Below are 24740 nucleotides of genomic sequence, written 5' to 3'. Positions count from 1 at the left end.
ACCTCATAGGGTGGTTAAGATGAATGGACTAGTCCATGGAAATCAGTTGACACAGTGCTCAGTTAATGTCAACTTATCGTCATCATCAGGGTCTTTATTTTCTTCATCCATAAAATGGAATAGTATTCAGAAAGTCCTTGGGAATGCACAATTCTTTAAAGTATTTGAGTATGTGTAAAGTACGTCAGATCATAACACGCAAGACTCCTCCACATGCTAGGGGTGGCTTTAAAGTCACAACACTGATTTCCTGTAAGGCTTATGAATTAGTAGCAATGCTGAAGTTCATTCTGAGTGGGCAATAACTGCATGTGATGCCATTAAACCCATAAAGTAGATATTGAGCCTGTTTGCCAACACTAATGAGTTTTACTTACCAGCTCTCCCACTTCCACGTAAGTGTTAATTCTAACTCTTCAGGCTGCTTCATTCAGGGTGTATTTATTGTAAACTTGAGTTGCATCATGTCAGTAAAACGTTTTAAAAGCTTTTAAAAATATGGAATTTTAAACCTATGGTCTGTTAATTTGTGCATTGTAAAAACATTAAACTGTGTACCACCACTCAGGAGATAATCCACTGTTGCCTTGATATTTCTCTGCAAAAACAAACAAACAAACCTCCTTGCTTTCAGTTGCTTTTTCCCACTTCCTTTCAAATGACTGTTCAAGTCCTAAGGTGGTGTCCACCTAACTGAGGCCACATTAGTCCCGTTTCAACTGTTGATTGGGTGTCAAGTGAACTAGCCTTGGCTTTTCTACCTGGGTCTTCCCATCATCTAGCCCCCAACACACCTTATTAGCCTAGGGCTGAGAATCTGTATAGTTTTGAAAGTTGGACTATTCATTCTTTTTTTTTTCTTTTTGGCTACGCCATGCAGCTTGTGGGATCTTAGTTCCCCAACCAGAGATTGAACCCAGGCCCTGGCAGCTAAAGCGCCAAGTTCTAACCACTGGACCCCCAAGGAATTCCCTGGACTGTTTTCTTTTTTTTTTTTTTAATTTTTATTTATTTATTACTTTTGGCTGCGTTGGGTCTTTGTTGCTGCGCACGGGCTTTCTCTAGTTGCGGCAAGCAGGGGCTACTCTTCGTTGCGGTGCACGGGCTTCTCGTTGCGGTGGCTTCTCTTTTCGCGGAGCACGAGCTCTAGGTGCGTGGGCTTCAGTAGTTGCGGCGCGTGGGCTCAGTAGTTGTGGCGCACAGGCTTAGTTGCTCTGCGGCATGTGGGATCTTCCCAGGCCAGGGATCAAACCTGTGTCCCCTGCATTGGCAGGCAAATTCTTAACCACTGCACCACCAGGGAAGTCCTGGACTGTTTATACTTGATTGATCTATTTTTGATTTTTTTCTTCATCTTTTTAAAATTTTTAATTGTGTTAAAAATATATATAACAACAAATTTACCATCTTAACCATTTAAAGTGTACAGTTCAGTAGTGTTAAGGATATTCACATTGTCTTCACCTTATGTTAAATAACGACTGATTCCATTTATTTTTTCTTTTATAATTTTGACGTATCCCATGATAAACTGCTGGCCAGCAGCGTGTCTCTTATTTGTCAGTGACTGTGCTCAGTTCCCTTCATGTGCCTGTGTTGTTGTCTCTAGTTGGAATGCGCAGTCCTTAAGGACTCGTTACGGACAGACACAAACGCAGAAGTGAGCGCTTGACAAACGTTGACCAACTTTTACTCTTGCATAGGACATTGAAATGGTTTTTAAACCATCATAATAAGCTGATAACTTCTAAGAAATCAAATAACTATTCACTCATTTCATATGGGAAGTTTGTTTTTATCCAGGCCGATTTTGCCTGGAGTGGGGCAGGTTAGAACTAGGGGAGTTCCGAGAAACCTTTAAAGTCAAGCCTGGATCTGGGATACCTTCTGGACCTCTAGTACACCACACTCGGAACTCTCAAAACTCACATCTACTCCTGTGGTACAAAAAACTAGACACCGCTGTGTCCTGGATACGCACATACCCTAGGCTGAGTCCCACTCAAGCTTTGGACTTGGGAGCAATCCTGAAAAAATTAAGCCATGCCACTATCTAAAAAATAAAGTTAAACTCCAGGTAGCCATGAGTATGTTGGCATTATTGATCTGTTTCCTATAATAATTTTATCAGAGCAGTGAATGCATATACTTACAAAAACAACATTAAACATCATTCCTAAGGAAATCAAGTATCAGAATAAGGTGAGCAGGGCTTCCCTGGTGGCGCAGTGGTTGAGAATCCGCCTGCCAATGCAGGGGACACGGGTTCGGGCCCTGGTCCAGGAGGATCCCACATGCCGCGGGGCAGCTGGGCCCATGAGCCGCAGCTGCAGAGCCTGCACGTCTGGAGCCTGTGCTCCGCGACGAGAGAGGCCGCGGCAGTGAGAGGCCCGCGCACAGCGATGAGGAGTGGCCCCCGCTCGCCGCAACTAGAGAAAGCCTGTGCGCAGCAACGAAGACCCAACGCAGCCAAAAGTAATAAATAAAAATAAATTTATTTAAAAAAAAGAGAATGAGGTGAGCAGTCTGGAGAGTTGTGCCTGAAAAGCAGACTGTTATGCTTTATTCATTTTCAAAAGTGAGATGAGATTTTTGTTTAAGAATCTCTTTCCAAGGTTAGATATGCCATGTAACATCCTGCTTATTTTTTTAGAACGCTGATCCTAAATCATCCCTCAAAGCTGTAAGCAGCCAGCTTGGAGAAGGGCCCAGTGATGGACTGCCACTTTCAAGTAGCCTTCAGTTTCTTGAAGATGAACTTGAGTCTTCTCCTCTTCCCGATCTCAGTGAGGACCAACCTTTCGACATTCTTCAGAAATCCTTGCAGGAGGCCAATATCACTGAACAGACATTGGCAGAAGAGGCATATCTGGACGCCAGTATAGGTTCAAGCCAACAGTTTGCACAAGCTCAGCTTCATCCCTCTTCATCAGCACCCTTTACTCAGGCTTCTAACATTTCTAATTACTCAGGTCAGGCGCTGCAGCCTATAGGGGTGACTCATGTGCCTGTTGGCACATCGTTTGCAAGCAATACAGTGGGTGTGCACCATGGCTTTATGCACCACGTGGGGATCAGTGTGCCCAGCCAGCATTTGTCTAATAACAGTCAGATTAGTGGTTCTGGTCAAATACAGTTAATTGGGTCATTTGGTAATCAACCTTCCATGATGACTATTAATAACCTAGATGGATCTCAAATCATATTAAAGGGTAGTGGGCAACAAGCCCCATCAAATGTGAGTGGAGGGCTTCTGGTTCACAGACAGACTCCTAATGGCAACTCCTTGTTTGGGAACTCCAGTTCCAGTCCAGTAGCACAGCCTGTTACCGTTCCATTTAATAGCACAAATTTCCAAACATCTTTACCTGTGCATAACATCATCATACAAAGGGGTCTTGCACCAAATTCAAATAAAGTCCCAATTAATATCCAGCCAAAGCCTATCCAAATGGGTCAGCAAAACACATACAATGTGAACAATTTGGGAATACAGCAGCACCATGTTCAGCCAGGGATCTCGTTTGCCTCTGCGAGCTCACCCCAGGGCTCAGTGGTTGGTCCGCACATGTCAGTGAACATTGTAAACCAACAGAACACAAGGAAGCCAGTCACCTCGCAGGCCGTGAGCAGCGCTGGGGGCAGTATCGTTATTCATTCTCCCATGGGCCAGCCTCACACACCCCAGAGTCAGTTCCTCATACCTACAAGCCTTTCCGTCAGTTCCAACTCGGTACACCACGTCCAGACCATAAATGGGCAACTTCTTCAGACTCAACCCTCTCAGCTCATTTCTGGCCAAGTGACCTCAGAGCATGTCATGTTGAACAGAAACTCTTCCAACATGCTCAGGACCAACCAACCATATTCTGGACAGATGCTGAACAACCAGAATACTGCCGTCCAGTTAGTGTCTGGGCAGACGTTCACCGCCTCTGGAAGTCCAGTGATAGTCAATCATGCCTCTCCTCAGATCGTTGGTGGGCAGATGCCCTTGCAGCAGGCATCGCCAACCGTCTTGCACCTGTCGCCTGGGCAGAGCAGCGTCTCCCAAGGAAGACCTGGCTTCGCCGCCATGCCCTCGGTGACAAGCATGTCAGGACCTAGTCGGTTCCCTGTTGTCAGCTCATCCAGCACTGCCCATCCTAGTCTTGGGGCTGCGGTTCAGTCTGGTGCATCAGGATCAAACTTTACGGGAGATCAGCTGACCCAGCCAAACAGGACTCCAGTACCGGTCAGTGTGTCTCATCGTCTTCCAGTTCCTTCTTCCAAATCTACTAGCACCTTCAATAACACACCTGGAGCAGGAAGCCAGCAACAGTTCTTCTGTCAGGTAATATTATCAAACAAATGATAATATCAAACAAATGTTTGGTTGATTACGGAATGGAAGAGTGGAATGAGTATCTGATAGAATATAATTTTCATCCTAGGCTCCCAATTTATTATCTTAAGATGTTCAACTTACTATTGATTGCCTTTTTTCTTCTTAACTAAAATGTTTTATCCAGGATAGTGTTGTGGTTTAGAGTGGAGACTCATGGATTTGAATCTAAGCTTAATGACGTGGAGCAAGTCTTACCTTAACTAACCTCTCTAGAGGTTAAGTTTTTTCATCAGTAAAGTGGACATAGTAATACTACTATCCCATGGAATTATTGGGAGAATTAAATGAGATAATCTATATAAAGCACTTAGCAAAGTCCCTGGCAAATGACAAATACTTAATAAGAGCCAATATTAAGACATATACTTGATGGAATGTATTATAGGCATTTAAAAGGAAAGCTTGTTTTGGATGGACTGGGTAGGAAAGTCGCAGCTGTTTCTTGGGTGCCAACTTGAAAGGCTCCGGGACTCAGTGAGACTCAGCAGTGGGTAACTGGCCTGCACAGAGGGATGCATATGGAGGGAGGGATCCAGGGCAATGGATTTGACCAAGTACCTGAGCCTGCTCTTACCAGAGCATTGTGCCGGTAAATGACTGAGGGCAATCTGTTAAGGATTATGTTTCTGAAAAGCATTTCAAAGGGTCATCAGCTTTGGTCCTTCACCCCATCTGCCGATCTTTGAACTCCTCTGGCTTTTGGTTCTCACTCATTCTTAGCATGTTCTGTAGTTCCAGCTCCATACCCAATTCCCCACCAACCCCCTGCCGGTGGTCTACCCTCCTTAGTCCTCCATTTTCCCTGCCTTTCTTCTCCACATTTAGAAGAATTCAGAAACTTCTCTCTACCATGTATATCAATATTTTTAAAACTGTATACCTTTGACTTAGTAATTCCACTAAGAATCCTAAGGAAACAAAGATTATTTATAATCAAGGCTGTTCATTGTATTACTTTTGGTGTCAAAGGTGTGTGTGTGTCTTTGTGTTTTGAAATAACGTCAGGCTTATAGAAAAGTTAAAGTTTCGAGACTAGTGTAAAGAATTCTCATATATCCTTCACCAAGATTCCCCAGATGTTAACTTTTTACCCCATTTGTTTCATCCTTCTCTCTCTCTTTCACACACACACACATACACACACAAACACACACACACACACACACATAGTTTTGAGAGTAAATTGCAGGCATGATGCCTCTTGACCCCTACACACTTCAGACTTCAGTGTGTATCTCTTAAGCACAGGGACATTCCCCTACATAACCACAGTACAGTCATCAAAACCAAGAAAAACAGCATTATTACAGTATTAACATCTAATCTACAGACCCTATTCTGATTTAGTCCATTTTCCCAATAATGTCCCTTACAGCAAGAGAGAATAAATTATATTTTGTTTTGTTTTTATGGTCTAGGATCCAACCCAGGATCACTGCCTAATTCTGTTGTCATGTCTTTAAACTGGAAACAGGTTTTTTTTTTTTCTTTCTTTCTTTTAATTTTTGGCCACACCGCACAGCATGCAGGATCTTATTTCCCCAACTAGGGATCGAACCCACGCCCCCTGCAGTGGAAGCGTGGAGTCTTAACCACTGGACCACCAGGGAAGTCCTGGAAACAGTTTCTTCATCTTGCTGTCTTTCATGACCTTGATATTTATTTATTTATTTATTTATTTATTTATTTATTTATTTATGGCTGTGTTGGGTCTTTGTTGCTGCACGCAGGCTTTCTCTAGTTGCAGCAAGTGGGGGCTACTCTTCATTGCGGTGCACAGGCTTCTCACTACAGTGGCTTCTCTTGCTGCAGAGCACGGGCTCTAGGCACGTGGGCTTCAGTAGTTGTGGCATGTGGGCTCAGTAGTTGTGGCTCTCGGGCTCTAGAGCACAGGCTCAGTAGTTGTGGCACATGGGTTTAGTTGCTCCGTGGCGTGTGGGATCTTCCTGGACCAGGGCTTGAACCTGTGACCCCTGCCTTGACAGGCAGATTCTTAAGCACTGTACCACCAGGGAAGCCTGACCTTGATCTTTTTTGAAGAGTCAAAGCAACTTTTTTATGGAGTGTCCCTCAATTTGGGTTTCTCTGTTGTTTCCTCATGATTAGATTCAGATTATACATTTTTGGTAGGATTGCCACAGAGGTGATGGATGTGTCCTCACGATGTGACCTTGTCACATTCCTGGTGATGTTAACTTTGAACACTTGCTTAAGATGGTGTCTGCTTCATGTGATGTCTGGTGCATAGTTAATAAGTTTCTTCGGGGAGTTACACTGAGATTACGTAGATATCCAATTTCTTGTCAAACTTGAACACACTAGTTTAAGCTTTCATTGATAATTCCTGACTGAATCAGTTATTACTAAATCAGCTGTTACTGTGACAGTCACCAAATAGAGACTTTCTAATTCCATTGTTTATTCTACATTAATTGTTGGCATTCTACTCTAAGGAAGAGTTTTTCTGTCTCCCCCTTTTACTTATGCCAGTATGGACACATAGATTCTTATTTTATTTAATGTGTTAAAAATTGTTACAATCATTTATTTTGATGCTCAAATTGCTTTGATGCCATTGGGCAACCCTCCATATTGGCTGCTGGTCCTTCTGACATGTTTCCATCGTGCTTTGAGCACTTCCTTTAATTTCTGGCAAAACATGATGTTCCACGTTCGTCTTTCACTTTCCCTGCCCCTGCCCTGGAATCAACCACTTGAGGGACCTTGTTCCTTCTAGTGGAGAACAATATTTAGAAGCCAAGATCTGAGCACTACATATTCATTGCTACTGAGGTTGTCTCAGCTGGGACTTATATGTATTTACACATACACAACATCTATAGCTGTCTATCTATCTATATTAAAAACCATGAGTTCATACTAATACTTTCAATTCTAATCCAGTACCACCAGGTTCATTATTCAAGTCTCCTTTTCCGTATTTGTAGCTCTCTTTTCTAACAGTGAGAAAGCCTGCCCCACAATATATTTGCTTATTTGCCCAATCCTAGAAAACAAAGAAAATAGTTTTAGAATTGCTAATTCATAGCACTGTGAAAAACAAACCTACTTCAGACTTCAGTATTGGTTTACATTCTGTCTTTAACCTAAAGGTGTATAGTCAAAATACTGTGTTCAACACCTGAAAATACCACAACATTATAAATCAACTATACTCCAATAAAAATTTTTAAAAAAATACTGTATTCAAAAGTTACGAGAGTTAGTACTTTCTTTTTCCTCCCTTGGTATGGTTATGCTATTCTTTTGAACTATATTTTTGCTTGTTTCTGTTTGTGTTTCATTTTAGAATTCTTTTCCCACTACCCTTGTTGATTTTATCTATTTAATTTCTTTTGAATGAGTGAACCATTAGCATGGTCCCAAAGGTCAGGGCTATGCAGAAAGTGTGCCGGGCAGTCTCCCTCCTCCCTGGCCTTTCTCCCTGCTCCCACCCCTCCCTCCATCCTTTCCTGCCAGTTCTCATCCATCACCTATTTTCAGCAATATCATTAGTTTCTCCTTTTTTTTTTTTTTTTTTTTTTTTTGCGGTACGCGGGCCTCTCACTGTTGTGGCCTCTCCCGTTGCGGAGCACAGGCTCCGGACGCGCAGGCTCAGCGGCCATGGCTCACGGGCCCAACCGCTCCGCGGCATGTGGGATCTTCCCGGACCGGGGCACGAACCCGTGTCTCCTGCATCGGCAGGCAGACTCTCAACCACTGAGCCACCAGCGAAGCCCGAGTTTCTCCTTTATTTATCCTCTGTTTTTTTTCACACAGATAAGCAGATACATGTATATTTTCTTATTTCCTTACATATATATTTTCTTATTTCCCCTCCTTTCTTACTCAAATATAGCATACTATAGATAGATATTCTTCTATACTTTGGGTGCAAAAAAGTGTTCTAAACCCAATATAATAATTCTCCGATAGTAGGAGGATTATTGGATATAATGAAGTATATTATGTAGCCATTTTAAATGTTTCTGAAAAATAATTAAAGATTTGGGGGAAGGCTTACAAAGTCATTTTAAGTGACATTTTAAATGTGAAATATTTAAAATGCACATTTAACTGTAAAATATTTAATAAGCAATTTGTTTTCTCTTTTAGAAAGATGTTAAAAGACAATATGGTGAACTAGAAAATAGAAAACCCTCTTGCTTACAAAACAACCAGAAACTTGATTAGGAGGAAATGTACTGCTCCCTTAACAGCAGTTCTCTGGGTGGTGGAATTACAGATACTCTTGTTTTCTTCTAGTTTTAAAAACTTACCCCAGGCAGAGGAGGTGATACCTGGACAGCATTTATCAACATATTGATGCATTTTGCAAAAATAAGTAAAATATGCCATTGGTAATCACTAGAAACAGTCCCAGAATAGTTCAGAATGAAAAGTAAGTCTTCCTCTTCCAGAGGCCACCGCTGTTTCTAGGTTCTTTCTCTTGCCCCAGATATGTCCTCTGCATATACAGCACAAACGTCACATATATACTTATCTCTGCAACACACCATACCTGTTTTTACTTAATTATAGAACTTGAGGATTACTTTATATCTATATATATCGATCTGCTTTATGTTTATTATAATCAATTATACATAATCAGCCACAGCATGGTCATTTCCTTTCTTTTTCCTTTTTTTTTTTTCAATGAGGGGGGAAAAAAAAATCTGTCTTTCTGACTCCCCAAAGTTTCAACTATCCAAAGGTAACAAGAAGCCTACACTGGCAGCTCCAAAGTAGTTTTTGTGACTTTTAATGCCAGAGAGTATTGGGAACTAGATCAGTTGCATTATGTCCTGGGTGTTCTGCTGCAGGTTTTCCAGAACAATTAAAGCATCAGGTGTTTTGGAGTAAGGAAGACACAGCCTTGGAGGCAACACAAGTTGGAAAAATAGTGCTGAGGTGTCATCTAACATTTAAACTCCTAGGACATCCAGAGACATTTACAGTGACTCTTTTTATAATTTCTGTATAAATTACTTTATAGAACATTGTAATGAACACAAATACCATTATCAGGGGCCTACAGTGTTTATCTATTTGGAGAAATTTAATATGTCAAGTTTTGATACTATGAAGCATTAATATTAGAGAACAATGAGTTTTTAAATATAAACTTTATTTTTGGTATAGATAATACACTTATTTGGTTCAGAATTCAAAAGGTGCAGAAAGGTGTATACTACAGTGAAAAATTTCCTTCCTCCTGTTCCCCAGGCACGCAGTTGCCTGCAGGCAACCAGTGTAACCAGCTTCTTGAAGAGCGAACTTAAGTCCCCACCCCACATTTTCCATTATGAAAACTTTCAGAACCACAGAAAAGTTGGAAGAGTACCGTGAACCTATTCACCTAGATTCACCAGTTGTTTATGTTTTGCAACATTTGCCCTGTGTGTGTCTCTGTGTGTCTCTCTCCACACACACACACACACACACACACACACACACACTCTTTTCTCTGAACCTTTTGAAAGTAACTTGCAAATGGTATGACCCTTGACCCCTAAATTCTTCAGCAGGTATCTCCCAAGAACAAAGACCTTCTTCAACACAATCTCAGTATTACTATCACCCCCAAGAAATTTAACATTAAAACATTATATCACATTTCTTCCAGTTGACCCAGTAATGTCCTTTATGACAATGCCTCACGCTAGAAAGCAGAGAGCACTCATTTCATTTATTGTCACATCTCTTGAGGCTACAGCAGCCTGGATCAGTTGTCTGGTAGGGTGGCCCTCAGTGTGTCATCTGGTTGTTTCCTCATGATTAGATTCTGGCTGAATGGTTGGCACATAATGTTGATTTTTCCCATTATGGGTGATTCCGATGTGAGCACTTGGTTACGGTGGCCCCCTGCCAGGTTTCTCCTCAAGGTATTCAAAGGTATCTTGTTCCCATATAAGGAAGAAATGATCTCTAGGATGGTGCTTTGGGACCACGTAACTCTCCTGTTTCCCGGCCTCTCACCCAGTGATTTGACTCCATTGGTATATATTGCATTAGTGGTTGCAAAATGATTTTCTAGTTATATTATCCTATCTACTGTTATTGACTGGGATTTTTCCATAAAAAAGAGCTTTTTCTTCTCACATTGTGTGTGTGTTTAACACTATGAAATCATAGTTGTTTTTTTGCATTAATTTAAAAACTTTATTACAGGGAATTTTAAACACGAATAAAGACAAGTTAGGATAATGAGACCCCATGCTCAATCAGCTCCAGTGCTTACCAGCTCATGGCTATTCCTGTTTCATCCATACCCCACTCAGTCTCCCCTGCCCAGTATTACTCTGAAGCTAAAGCGGACATATAAGTTCATCTGTAATTTTTTAGTGTATATCTCCAAAAGGCCATGTATTCTCTTTAAAGTTAACAGTGCAATTTATTGCTTTCATTATTCTTTTTGATGCTTATATTGTCCCAGGTTTGGTCAGTGGAGGCCTACTTAAGCTGACTTTACACTTCTGACACATCCCCACCTCCTTTGAGCACTTTGAAGCACAAGATATTGTAGGCATGTCTTGTGATTACCTTGCCACAGACCTAGAATCAGCCATGTCTCTAAGGAGCCCTGTGAATTTAAATCTCTTAATGCAGAGAGTCATTTACAGGATTTAAACTTTCTTTTAAATGGATTAATATTTCAAAAGTTAGTGACAAAGAAGACAGTTTGCAAGAGTTTAGACTATCAAACAAAAGTAAACAAATTATTTTAAGTCCAAATCTCTTTAGATCACTAAAAGTTTTAGTAGATTTTAAATTCCTTGAGAGCAGCACCTACTGGTGCTTTGCAGCGCTTTGCCTTGCCCTGTGAGATTTCCTAAGCGATTACCACTGAAGTCTCCAGCCCGCCCTGCCCCTCCCTAATTCCTTTCCCCATCCAGCTCAGCCTGCCTACCTTACTGTGGAGGCACTGTATTTTCAGACACCCAGACTTCATAATCTAGATGTTCTTGTTTTTTCCTCTTCCTCTGTACCTTTAATAAGTTACAAATCCTACAAATTCTTCTTTGAATGTCTTATATCCGTTCTTCCCAATAATAATGAAAATAATGATCATATTATTAACTGGTACAGGCAGGGGCTATCTGTATTATTTCTAATCCTTACTTCGGGGCTACAAGTAGCATTACTGTTCCCATTTCACAGTCAAGGAGATGGAGGTTCAGAGCGTGGGCAAATTGCTGTAAAGGCAGACTCCACCAGCTAGCTGTCTCTACCACACTGCTTCCCATTTCTCTCTTCTACATCTATACCCTGAGCTAGACTTTAAGAGGGACAGCAAGCAGTATAATGGGGAAAACAAGAGTTGGAATAGGAGTCAGAGCTCACTTGCAGGTCCTCCTCTGCCAGTGACTGGTTTTGTGATCTAAGTTCCTATCTTACATTCTGAGCCCTAGTTTTCTCTTGAAAATGAGGAACCCTAGCAATGCAATAGAATCATCTGGGGAGCTTTGTAAAAATATGGATGCTTGGGCCTCACCTTCATAAATTCTGATTTACATGGTCTAGATTAAAGGTTCTAGGCAGCAGCATTTTTCAAAAGCTCCCCAAGTGATTCTGAAGTGCAAACGAGGAAGAATGGACCGCTGGGTAGATGTTTTCCAAGGCCCATTTGTACTGTAATTAGACAGCTGTAACAATTGTCTGGGTGATTAATCTGCCTTCAGACTCTCCCTAAAGTCTGGCTTCCACCACATTTATCTTCCTAAAACATTTGCTTGGTGACCTGAACCAAATCATCTGGGAGCTTCCCATTGCACAGGAGAAAGTACCAACGCCCAGCCTGGCCGCTAAGGTTCTCAAGCTGAACTGCTCCAGGTTAGCCAGGCAGGACCCCTCATGGCTCCCTGAACAGGCCAGACTCATCGTAAGCCTCAAGCCTTTGCTGATGGGCATTCACTGAATGTCCTTTCCTATCTGGCCTAGATGCTTCTCCTCCCTCAGGGCACCTAAAGCCCCTAAAAGAATGAAGCCTTTTTCGGACCCTCCACTGATCTCCCCTCTGCACTTTTTATTTATACTGCCCACCAGGTACAATATTTCCTTCACTGATTCATTCATTCAACAGTGTATCAGTAGCTGCCGGAGCCAGCCCTGGGCCAAGTCCCAGGGATGCAACAGTCTTTTGCAGAGCAGGAGGCAGCAGATAAGCCGACGGCCACAAGACAGTATTCTAAGTGCTCTGGTGGAAGCAGCCCAGGGCACCAGGCTCCGAAAAGGAGCCTCTCACCAAGATGGGATGGTTTGAGCACGTTTCCACGAAATAGTGGTTTCTGACTGAGCCCTACTATGGGAGAAGGAAGTTATCCAGCAAGAGAGGGTCTGAGTAAAGAATGTTCAGGCAGTGGAATCAGCAAGTGCAAAGCCTTGCAGAGAGAAGAGAACGTGGTTCTGCAGGAGAAGGAAAACAAGTTCAAGTGAGATGTGAAGATTTAGGTGGGAAAGGTAAGCGAGCCCTAAACGCTACAGGACCCTGATGCCGGGCTCAGGAGCCAGTGTCGTAACGTAAGCATGAAATAGTGCAGACCCACTTGAGCCTAGTGGCAGAAGAAATGGAGAGAAGTGAATGGATTTGAGGCAGGTTAGATCGAACTTCTGATTGATTGGCTATAGTGGAGGAATAAGGGTGACACAGAAGTTTCTGGCAGTGACACCCAGGTTCACCGAAATAGAGAACATGGGAAGAAATCATGATTTGAAGGGAAGTTCTGAGTTCAATGTAGGTTGTTTGTCAAGGGTGAGGTACCTTTGGGACAACCAAGTTGTATGGGCAACAGCTACATGTGCTGAAGCAGAGTGAATTGTGAGCTGAAGTGGGATTGACCAGCATATATATCGTGATGGAAGCGGTGGGAGTGGATGAAACGGATCAGAAAGAGTGTGTCAGTAGAGGAGGAGCAGCCAGGAGAGAGCACCAACACACTTAGGGGGTGGACACAGAAAGAGGGGTCCGCAGGTAAGACTCAGAATATTCCAGAGAGGAGGCGTAAAACCCCTAGCTTTGGAAGCTCAGAAAGGAAAATGAGGCAGACGGGAGGGATGGTGTCCACAGAGTGGAGTGTTGCTGGGAAGTGGGTGGAAGTCAGGATGGGAATGTTTCTGACACATGTAGCAACAATGAGGCAGTTGTTGACCTTGGTAAGATTTGTCTCCATGGAGTGATATGTGCAGAAGCCAGTTGCAATAGATTAAGGGGAGTAGGGGAGTGTGGTGATAAGCACAGGCAACTTCCAGAAAAATGACAGTAACTGACCCTGCAGTAGCTCCACAGATGTGTGGAGTCAGGGTGTGGTTTTTATAAGATACGGGAAAGGCTTGAGCTCTTTTCCAAGCTCATGGGAAGGAGAAGGATATGAATTCCAGAACGTTGGTGGGATTCTTTGTATAAAGGCATTGGGGGATGCTTCCTCCACTGTAACAGAGAAGCGGGAAGGGATGAATGGGGTTGCAGGTGATGTCGTAGCTTTGGTGGTAGAAAGTTGAATGAATTCTCACCTGGCTTACAGGTTTGAAGATAATGAAATAGGCTTCAGTGGAAAATAAGCAAGGAGCTGGCCAGGGGAAAAAGAGGATTGCTGGTCATGCATGAGGGCCTGAGGTCGGACACCATAATATGGTACACTGTGTTTGGGTGGGCCTGGTTGTTTTCTGGGTGGTAAACTTTCAGAGGGCAAAGACTGTGTGTGGTGTCCTTCAGCTGCCTTCTCTGTGGTCACCATGGTGCTGGGCATACGGTGAACACCCAAATGTCTTAGTCAAGGTACTTCGGGCTGCAACTCTCTAGAAACTCACCCTAACACATTTAGCAAAAAGGAGAACGTCTCGTGTAGTGGAGCTTCTTTATAAGAGTCAGGACCAGGCTCTCTGCTCTTCCCTTGGCCTCTTCAAGATAGCATGGCCTCACCTCTCTCCTTCATGGTCCTCTCTCAGTCTTCCAAGCGTTTAACAGAAACTGGCAAAAACAAAACAAACACAAAAAAACAAAAACAGACTGGCAAGTGCAGTGGTTTCCAAAACTTAGCAATGTATCAGAATTAACTGGAGAGCTTTTGAAACTTATAGATTCCTAAGCCCCACATTGGATTTCTGCATCGATCTTTGTGGATGGAACCCAGAAACTTTGTCTTTCAGTTGCTCCCCCAGGTGATCTTGATGCAATTAGGCTATAAACCTGCATTTGAGAACCGCAGCCCTTAGGTATCCCTCCCCCTCCCCCAATTCTCAGTTCCAAGGAGAGAGAGTCTGATTGGCCCACCCGTGGTTCAGTCACCCTTGACCAGAGGAGCCAGTCGTGGGCAACATGAGGAAGTGGCCACGAAGGGCCTCTATACGGAGCTCTATACGTATAGAGCTGATGCTCTATATGGAGCCTTTGTTCAAATTAGGAAAAAGTGCCCCTCTGAGCCAAAATAGAAAAAAGCACCCCTCTGGGTAGAGAAGCTGCTCACTGACAGGCTTGGCACTTTCCATGGGAAGAAAAGGTGCTCGTTCCCTGGATTCTAGCTCTTAATGCCCTCTAGCAGGTAACAGACCTTTGTGTGGCCAACTGTGCTGGCTCCAACCCATTTCTATGGCAATGGGGCAATTCCCAGAGGAGACTTTGGGCTGGGAAGATCCCAGATGGCCTCCCTCACTCAGCAAATGCCTGTCGGTTGACGAATATCATCTTGCTAGTTTGTCGTTGGCTTCTTACAAAGTGTACCACAGAGGGGGATAGGGATATACTGAGTATTCTGATTCATTGGTGGATTTCTGTATATTCACGTGGTATCAAGATAATACAGGGTCTAAAGAGTTAAAATTGTACATTGATATGAGCAGAGTTCTTGGAGCCAAGTTCTCCACAAAATATCCTTAAATAGCTTCTCTATTTGTGAAGAAAATATATTTCAAGAGCAAGTCTTCTCTAAGAGGGACTTCCCTGGTGGCGCAGTGGATAGGACTCCATGCTCCCAAAGCAGGGGGCCCAGGTTCGATCCCTGTTCAGGGAACTAGATCCCACATGCATGCCGCAACCAAGAGTTCAAATGCCGCAACTAAGGAGGCTGCCTGCCTCAACTAAGACCTGGCGCAATAAATAAATAAAATTTTAAAAATGTCTTCTCTAAGAGTTCAGAAAAAAAAAAACCTGAATGATATATTTCCTTTCTGGAAAAATTGTCAGTTCGGGGGCAACCTAAATTTGGGGGGAATGAGAGAAAGTTGCTGGCTCCTGGGCAGGGGCATTGGACTAGGAGGAAGTACAGACCCCTATGACTTAATGCCGCAGTGGAATTCACTCACTTATTTTCATTTAACAATGATTTACTGTGTGCTCACTATGGTGTCAGGCCCTCTTCTGGTGCTGGGGATACAGCAGTGAACCAGACACACAAAAGTCCTGCTCTGAAATCAGGGGACTGGGAGTGACCAGTGACCAGCGAACATCTGGGAACAGAGCAGATCCCTCGGGCAGCAGAGCTTTCCAAACATACAGACCTAGTGAATGGAGGAGATTCCAGTGGGGACACCAAACCAAGTTCCCAGTGGATTACAATTCTACCACCATCCTGGCCCTACCCGCCCCGCCCAACCTGTGTTACCCTCATAGCATAAGAGGTGGGGAGATCATTCCAGTCCCAAGGGGAGGGACACAGTGAGGGGTACTGGCAGTAGCTGAAAGATGAAAATGCACTGATGCCAGTGTTCAACCCCCACGTGGGTGTGGGCAAGGGGACTGTAAAACACTTACACCAAAACCTGCTCAGGACTTCCCTGGTGGCGCAGTGCTTAAGAATCCTCCTGCCAATGCAGGGGACACGGGTTCAAGCCCTGGTCCGGGAAGATCCCACGTGCCTCGGAGCAACTAAGCGTGTGCACCACAACTACTGAGCCTGCACTCTAGAGCCCACGAGCCATAACTACTGAGCCCACGTGCCACAGCTACTGAAGCCCACGCGCCTAGAGCCCGTGCTTCGCAATAAGAGAAGCCACCACAATGAGAAGCCCGCGCACCGCAACAAAGAGTAGCCCCCCGCTCGCTGCAACTAGAGAAAGACCACCTTGCAGCCAAAAAAAAACAAAAAAACCTGCTCAAACAAGAGGTGTCCCTACAGTTAGTAACCTTGTTTTCAGACACAACAGTACTTTATACCCTTAAATGATGGCAGTTTTTCAAGCTTTGACATTAGATTAGATTGTTCAGAGTATTTTTTTTTCTCTTTACTCTTCTGTATTATGAAAAAACACATAGAAAAATACAGAAAACATAAATGTACAGTTAACAAATAATTATAAAGCAAATACCCATGCATGTAACCACTCAAGAAATAGATTATCGGTACCCCAGAACGTACCCCCTTCCATGTACCTTCCTAACCTAGCCCCTCTCCTGACTTTTATGGTGATTTCTTCCTTGCTGTTCTTATAGTTTTACTACTTTTGTATGCATGGATTTCGTTTTATCTGTCTGTTCAATAGCTAGGGATCATTCAAGGTGATATCTGATAAATAAGGTGGGAGATCAGGCTAGGTAATGACATTTATTTATTAAAAAAAAAAAACTTGAGTGCTCTTAAGCAATTAGGATGATACTCTTCTGTTTCATGTGAACTAGGCATATTGAAAGAAATTCCAAAAATGTTGTGTCCTGGCAACACTGCTATGAGGATTTTGGTCATTTGAACATATTCATTCTGGTTCATCTATTCATCTGTTGATCTCGTTATTTCAGAGTCCCATCTAGAATATAGCCTTGCCCTGTTAGACCACGTTTTTCCAACTTTTACCTGTTTGTTTTTTTCTTCAAGGTGGCCCTTAGTTTTGTTTTTATTTATTTACTTTTTTTTTTTTTTTTTTTTTTTTTTTTTGCGGTACGCGGGCCTCTCACTGTTGTGGCCTCTCCCATTGCGGAGCACAGGCTCCGGAGGCGCAGGCTCAGCGGCCATGGCTCACGGGCCCAGCCGCTCCGCAGCATGTGGGATCTTCCCGGACGGGGGCACGAACCCGTGTCCCCTGCATCAGCAGGCGGACTCTCAACCACTGCGCCACCAGGGAAGCCCTATTTATTTACTTTTTGGCTGCACCGAGCGGCTTGCGGGATCTCAGTTCCCCGACCAAGGATTGAACCCGGGCCATGGCAGTGAAAGCCCGGAATGCTAACCACTAGGTCAAGGTGGCCCCTAGTGTTCGTCCCTTGGAAATACTTGTGAGGAAGGCCTGTGCTCACTGTTCACCCCAGGCCTCCTCACAACACGGGTGTCCTTCTTGTGAAGAGCTTCCCTACAGTAGGAAAGTGTGGAGTTATCTTCTAGGGCAAATGCTGTGAAGGCCGGGAGATTTTCCCCCATGGTGTTCTCACTAAGAGGTGCAGGTCCGGCCTTCCCTGCTAGTGGAAGGATGGACAAAGTGACTGTTTGCAACTTTGTACTGACCTCCTCCAGTCTTTCTTGGTTGATGTCAAATCCATCTCCATTTCTGTATTAGAAAAAAGGACCAAATAGATAATTAATTGTTTAGAATAATTCATTGTTCAGAACAGAAATATTAACATGAGTTTAGTTGGCCAATGGCCAGGTATTGCCAAGGTCTGTGCGAGCGGCCGCATGTGAATGGTTGATGGGCACGTTGTGCTTAGGCCAAGGTCACAGGAGATGTGGTTAAAGTAAACTCTAAGTCATCTGCTGGTATACAAAATACAAAACTGGAGGAAAAACTGAGAACTTACTGCACCGTGAAGTAGTAACAACATAAAGGATTAAAATTTGGGAGTAGTTTAGAAACCCTTTATCATCTTACTTTTCCCAGACGGCAGAGGTGAGATTTCCTTTAGGTCATCCACACAGTAGACAGCGAATGTTGACAGTAGATTTGGGGTTGGTGCTTGGGCCCTGACCAGGTGCTCAGCATCCCTGCAGACCCCACGTAGGAACTGATACTCAGGGTCATAATCCTTGCAGGCGTGACATTGCATTACTGAGGATAGAAACTGTTGGGGGTAGAGACTTGTTTCAGGCTCAGCTTTGCATCTGAGCACCATGAACACAGGAGTTCCAGGAGTGAGAAAGCAGCGGCTATCAATCAGCTCAGCTGGGATCAGTCATCCCTCCTGAAGGGCGTCAAGAAAATTCAGCAGGCTTGTAGACTTTAAAGGGTACTCTTTGCACTTCTCCCAATGTGATGGGCGAATAATGTTTTCAAACTTTTGTAAGCTAAACCGAAGGTGATGCGGGAGACTCATTAACAGACTTGGTTGGCACTTTAAGTGATCTGTTAAAGCTTTTATCATGATATTAATTTTTCCATCTTGGCAATGTTTTTTCACAGGCTCAAAAAAAAAGTTTGAATCAGACTTCCCCCATTTCTGCTTCCAAGACTGCAGATGGCCTGAGACAAGCGCCCATCCCAGGCCTCTTGAGCACAGCACTGCCAGGTCAGGAGCCCCTGTTGTGAGCTCTCCTTAGTCTGTCCGAGTCCTCCCAGCACCAGGGGACACTCTTCACGCATCCCTCATCCTGCATCTCTTCCACTCAGCCTCACCTCCACTCTGATCCTTCCTTCTTTCCGTATCCTTTCCACCCAAATAATGTACCATGTTGCATCTGTAGTATCTTATATACTAATGAGGAAAAGAAAAGCACTTCTATTTAAATTACAACACATTAAATGATGTGAAAAAAATGTGCTGCTTAGAAACAATGAAACCTAGTATTATATGGCACATGCGACTTCGTAACTATCCTGTATTTGTATATTTAGAATCTCCCCCCCACACTCCCCCACCCCAGTCAAAAACAAAAAATATGGTGGGCCATGTCTTCCATTTCTTCTAAAGCTTTGAACACCCGCACTGCTCAATAAGTACTAGAAAAGATGACGGCATGAACACTCCTAGCCAGTCCTCTATTTGGGCCTCCCTTTCTTAAGTTGTGAGTATTTGGGGGTTCTGTAATACTGACAGATCACTGCTTTGAGGCCTATTCCTTAGACCTTAGATAATTTGAAACTGTAGCATTGGCAGCTTTTATTTATTACCATTTATTTATGTGTTTATTTCTATTTATTACCTAAATAAGCTTTAATAATCCTTACCTCTGTCTTTAGAGCTTTGGTAGATAAATGTACTCCCTGCTCTCCTTCCTCACAGCCAGCACCCATGATAAACAAATCCCTTTCAGAATGTTCAGTAATCTGTGTACATTGGACTCTAGGGGTTGCACAATGGGCCTGATTTACTGTTTCTGTTGAACGTTGTCTCATGTGTTCATTCTAATAGGACAGGATTCTGGAAGCAAAGCTATACCGGTGTCCTTAGGAACCCCACAACCACAGCAGGAAAAAGTCGTTGGATCATCTCCTGGCCAGCCAGTTGTGCAGGTAGAAAACAGTTTGCACAGCTTCTTCTCAATGTTCAGCATGATTGACAGAAAATGTGGTCGCACCACCTTCTGTTCGCTAGTGGCTGTCTGGCGTCATCTGCACAGTCGGCCTTGTCACCCTGGTGCCCACAAAAGTGCTCACTGAAAACCTTCCCCGAGAGCCGTGCCTTGTGATGTTAATGTTTATAGGACGAGTGTGTCTGTTCTATTTCTCACATGTTTACACTTCTTTCGTTTCCTCATGAATTAATAGTATACCAGCAGCCAACACATCGTAGGCACTCAAAAAATGCAGTTTGCTGTTGAATGATCATGATTATTATCCTATCAAAAGTGAATCTGTTCCTCTTAGTTATACTAGAGATTTTTTTTTTCCTGCAGGAGCGTGTGAAGTAGTCAGTCCCTATGATCTTTTAACCCATGCTTGTCTGAAAAAGAAGAAAAAAACCTTTTGTTTTCAGTTTTCTAAGGCCTTAGTCTCTTCTCCATCGAACTTATAATAGCTTAATGAAATCTGTGGTAGTCTGGGCCTGCCTGGAATACTCAGTGAAGGATCTGGTTCAGTTCTCAGGTTCTGATGTAAGGCGTATTTGTTCCTTACCGTGATCCAAGAAATGCCCTCTGCTAGGTCACACACCTGGACTGTATGGGGCAGGAGCTCAGACGTGTTTGCTCCCTTATTTACCACTGAGAGGATGAATTAAGGACTGTCTACTGAATTTTCAGATGTTTATGGAGTTGTTATTTAAAATATATTTCTTCAAAAATAGAATGAAGCTTTGTAGAGGGAGTTGGGAATTCAGGCTTTAGGGTACAGCCAAGTCCTGCCAAGGGGCTGATAGTACAGCTTTCTATAATCTTGACACAGTGCAACTTCGCTACATGGGTCTGTGGATTTCTTTGTTTCATTTTTCAACACTGGCAAATTATAGCAAATGCTGCATGCTTAGAGTCTGCTCTTGATAAGGATTTGAAAATATTGGAAACATAGTGACCTTTATGTATAACTGTATTTTGCTTATTCTACAAAAGGGAATAATAAGAGGTGTGTTTTGTCTTTAGGTGGATAGTCATTCGGGAGGACAAAAGAGGCCTGCTGCAAAACAGCTAACTAAAGGAGCTTTGTGAGTTACCTTCGGAAATGACCCATTTTGAACATTTTTCTAGGTTCCTAACCTTCAACAAATATACAACAACAGTCAGGTTATGATACTACATATTTTTTAAAAGTATACTTTGGAAATCTTTCCCTATAGTTTATTTCTGTTAGGAGATATATATATCTATCTATATCTATATCTATATCTATATCTCAAATGTAGTTTGAGCCTACTGTTCACCCTTTTGTTCTTAAGGAGAATAGTTCTTTGTCTTTTTAGCAACCACATACCCTTTGATTGGCCTGAGGGTCTCTGAGGAGAAGCAAGGTTTAATAAAGTCCTATGTCCAACCAAGCCACGCAGTCGGTACTCACACTGCTGAAGTGAACTGCCTTTCTTTCAGTCCTTATAGTGAGTTCCTTCTTGCCACAGGATCAGCTGACAAGACTGTTGCCTTGTGGGATCTGAGAAATCCGAAACTTAAGTTGCATTCCTTTGAATCACATAAGGATGAAGTATTCCAGGTTCAGTGGTCGCCTCACAATGAGACCATTTTGGCTTGCAGTGGCACTGATCACAGGCTGAATGTCTGGGATTTAAGTAAAATTGGAGAGGAACAATCCCTGGAAGATGCAGAAGATGGGCCAGCAGAGTTGTTGTTTATTCATGGTGGTCACGCTGCCAAGCTATCTGATTTCTCCTGAAATCCCAATGAACCTTGGATGATTTGTTCTGTATCAGAAGACAATATCATGCAAGCTTGTGCAATGGCGGAGAACATGGATGATGATGAAGACCCTGAAGGGAGCGTGGATCCAGAAGGACAGGGATCCTAGGGGATGTCTGCACTTCCTGTGATTTTAGACTCCCCTTTGCTTCCTCTCAACGCTGAGATTGATTTAACACTGGTTTTGAGACACAGACTTTGTTTGGTTATCTGTCTATAATAAGTTCTATCAATGATGTTTATTAGTCCAAAAAATAAAAAAAATAAACTTCTATGTTCAGAACAGAAATATTACCATAAGCTTAGCTGGCCAATGGTCAGGCATTGCCAAGGTCTGTGTGAGCGCCCACACTTGAATGGCTGGGGGGAACACCATGCTTTTGAGGCCAGGGTCGTAGTTTGAGTCCCCTGTGTTGACGGTTAGACTAAACTCTAAACCCACCATGATGTATGAAGTATAAAACTGAGGGGAGGGCTTCCCTGGTGGCGCAGCGGTTGAGAGTCCTCCTGCCGATGCCGGGGACACAGGTTCGTGCCCCGGTCCGGGAAGATCCCACATGGCGCGGAGCGGCTGGGCCCGTGAGCCATGGCCGCTGAGCCTGCGCGTCCGGAGCCTGTGCTCCGCAACGGGAGAGGCCACAACAGTGAGAGGCCCACGTACTGCAAAAACAAAAACAAAAAAACTGAGGGGGAAAAAAGACCTGCTCTACTATGGATAATAACATTCCTGTGTCTCTCATTGTCTTTGCATGCAAATAACCATCGTGATCAGATTTCTTCACATGACTCAACACTGCCATTGGTAATTTCTCTTTAACAGCATTCTCCAGCAGTTACAGAGGGACCAAACCCACACGGTGACACCTGATAAAAGTCAGTTCCACTCGCTCAGTGACGCAGTGCAAAGGCTGCTCTCCTACCACGTGTGCCAGGGCTCCATGCCCACGGAGGAAGACCTGAAGAAAGGTAAGCAGGCTGGACCCCCAGAGTGCCACCTTGACACCAGACACCCTCCTAGGGACGCCCTCCTGGGGACTCACCCCACAGGAGAACCAGAGCCTCGTCAGCCCCAGATGGTAGCCAGGTTACTGTTTTTCATTGCAGACCTACCTTCTTCCCAATTTACTTGATTTCCCAGTCCACGTTTAGGGTTGTGACTTATTTTTCTCAGCATTCTTTGGAGGGATACCCAAATGACCGAATATTTTATGGACACATTTGAGGGCAGTGAATCCAGAGCACTGTGTGGACTCTGGCTGCAGACAGGACGGCCCTGGACGAGGTGCTGTGCACGGTGATTCAAGCACAGTCCTTGCGTTTAGATAGAATGCATACATACCCTGAGCTGCTACTATCACTTTTATGAATTAGATAGATCCTGTAGCTCCCAAAAAGCATTCTTTGAGGTTCCAAAGTGAGTCCAGAGCAGGGTCTCTGAGGGGAGTGCAGCAGTCAATCCACTGTGAGCTTCCCTGGGAGGACCAGGGAAGAGCGTCCACGTCCAGCATTAAACAGGGATGTGGAGGTTCTGAGAAGAGTGAAGTGGAAAATGTGAGACCTTTGGAGACAGACAGACAAAGGACAGAGCCACAGGACCATGACCTGCGAGATGCCACGGACGAGTTGGTGTCGTTATGTGAAACTGGTCTGCCCAGCCTGGACAGTAGGACTTCATTGTCTCAGCGGTTTCAGTTTTTCATGCTGTTGGAAGGAAGTGGAGGCTTAGCTCACCTAAACTAGTAGATCATTCTCTGTTCATTGATATTTGCTGCTGGTCTGTGTTAACGTGGTTTTCTTCTATAAATGATCTTAATTAAAGGCATTATGTTTTTAGTTTCCTAATTAGAGTGAAAATAAGCTAGTATTAAAATGAGTTTCTGTGATCACATTCCAGTGAACAGTGAGGGACAGGAGTGCAGAAGGATGATGTTTAACCAAGGGGGAACTAAACTAAGAAGAGAAAATGGAGGAATAATTCATTTCAGTCCTAAGGAAAAAAGGACCTAGTGGGTGATTTGCACTCTCTTACTTTTTTTTTTCTCTCTCTCTCTCTTTTTAAAGTTGACAATGAATTTGAAACAGTTGCCACTCAGCTCCTAAAAAGGACCCAAGCTATGCTTAACAAGTACAGATGCCTGCTCCTGGAAGATGCCATGGTAAAGTTCCACTACCAAGCATGTTTGTTTCTTAAACTCCACAGGTCACAGCTACTAATTCAGGGAGAAAAACTTCAAGAAATTACATTTTCCCAACATAGTTTAAAAGGCACAGATACTTAAAATTGTAGAAAAACTTACCTTTGACTGAATCTTCTACTAACAGCAGCTATATTTGCTATGCTTTCCATGGTTGATCACACTGAGTCAGTGCTATCGTTTTCCTGGTTCCAAATGAGGAACTAGGGCTTTGGTTACGTAATTTGCCCAACATCATACAGCCAGTAAGTTTGCAGTGTAATTAGCAGAGCTAGAATACAGACCAGGACCACCTGACCCCCATCCGCACTCCGATGCTGTCCACTGCCTCTCACCAACCAGAAGACGTGGGAGAGGACCGGCAACACTCCTGCTGAATATTGTTCAGAGTAATATCTGAGAAGATGAGGTGGTGACAGGTGTTAAAATTAGTTTTGTCTTGGGAATTCCCTGGCTGTCCAGTGGTTAGGACTCTGTGCTCTCTCACTGCCTGGGGCTTGGGTTTTCACCCCGGTCTGGGAACTAAGATCCTGCAAGACACGTGGTGCAGCCAAAAAAAAAAATGTTAGTTTTGTCTTGTTTTCAATTGAGAGATCACTAGCATGTCATAAAAATCATGCTTAACAGGGAGATCAGCTTGATGCTTTGTGACCACCTAGAGAGGTGGGATAGGGAGGGTGGGAGGGAGGCTCAAGAGGGAGGGGCTCTGGGGATATATGTACGCATATAGCTGATTCACTTCATAGCACAGCAGAAACTAACACAACAAGCAATTATACTCCAATAAATGTAAAATAAAAAATAAATAAATATGAATCTTTTGTCATATATTACAATAATAATTTCCCCCCCAAAAAAATCACGCTTAATTTTAAAACGTACAGCCTGATGGATTTTAGTATATTCACAAGGCTGTGCAAGCATCACCACTCGTTAATTCCAGAGCATTTTCAGCGC

General features: G+C 43.5%; 1 protein-coding gene across 2 annotated transcripts in view; it reads left to right on the top strand.

The window, feature by feature from the left end:
• Window positions 1–24740, top strand: part of BICRAL (BICRA like chromatin remodeling complex associated protein) — an 83323-nt gene that overhangs the window by 50855 nt on the left and 7728 nt on the right. For both annotated transcript variants that reach the window (XM_022581924.3, XM_022581925.3), the window contains 6 exons: window positions 2654–4333; window positions 18710–18815; window positions 19659–19759; window positions 20824–20885; window positions 22409–22554; window positions 23650–23744. In XM_022581924.3, coding sequence (XP_022437632.2) covers window positions 2654–4333; window positions 18710–18815; window positions 19659–19759; window positions 20824–20885; window positions 22409–22554; window positions 23650–23744 — 2190 coding nt within the window. The remainder of the gene's footprint in view (window positions 1–2653; window positions 4334–18709; window positions 18816–19658; window positions 19760–20823; window positions 20886–22408; window positions 22555–23649; window positions 23745–24740) is intronic.

Source organism: Delphinapterus leucas, chromosome 10, assembly GCF_059928025.1.
Source record: "Delphinapterus leucas isolate spDelLeu-1000000601 "Yukka" chromosome 10, BTC_Dleu_Yukka2, whole genome shotgun sequence".
NCBI lineage: Eukaryota > Metazoa > Chordata > Mammalia > Artiodactyla > Monodontidae > Delphinapterus > Delphinapterus leucas.
This window is presented reverse-complemented; position numbering and strand designations above follow the sequence as displayed.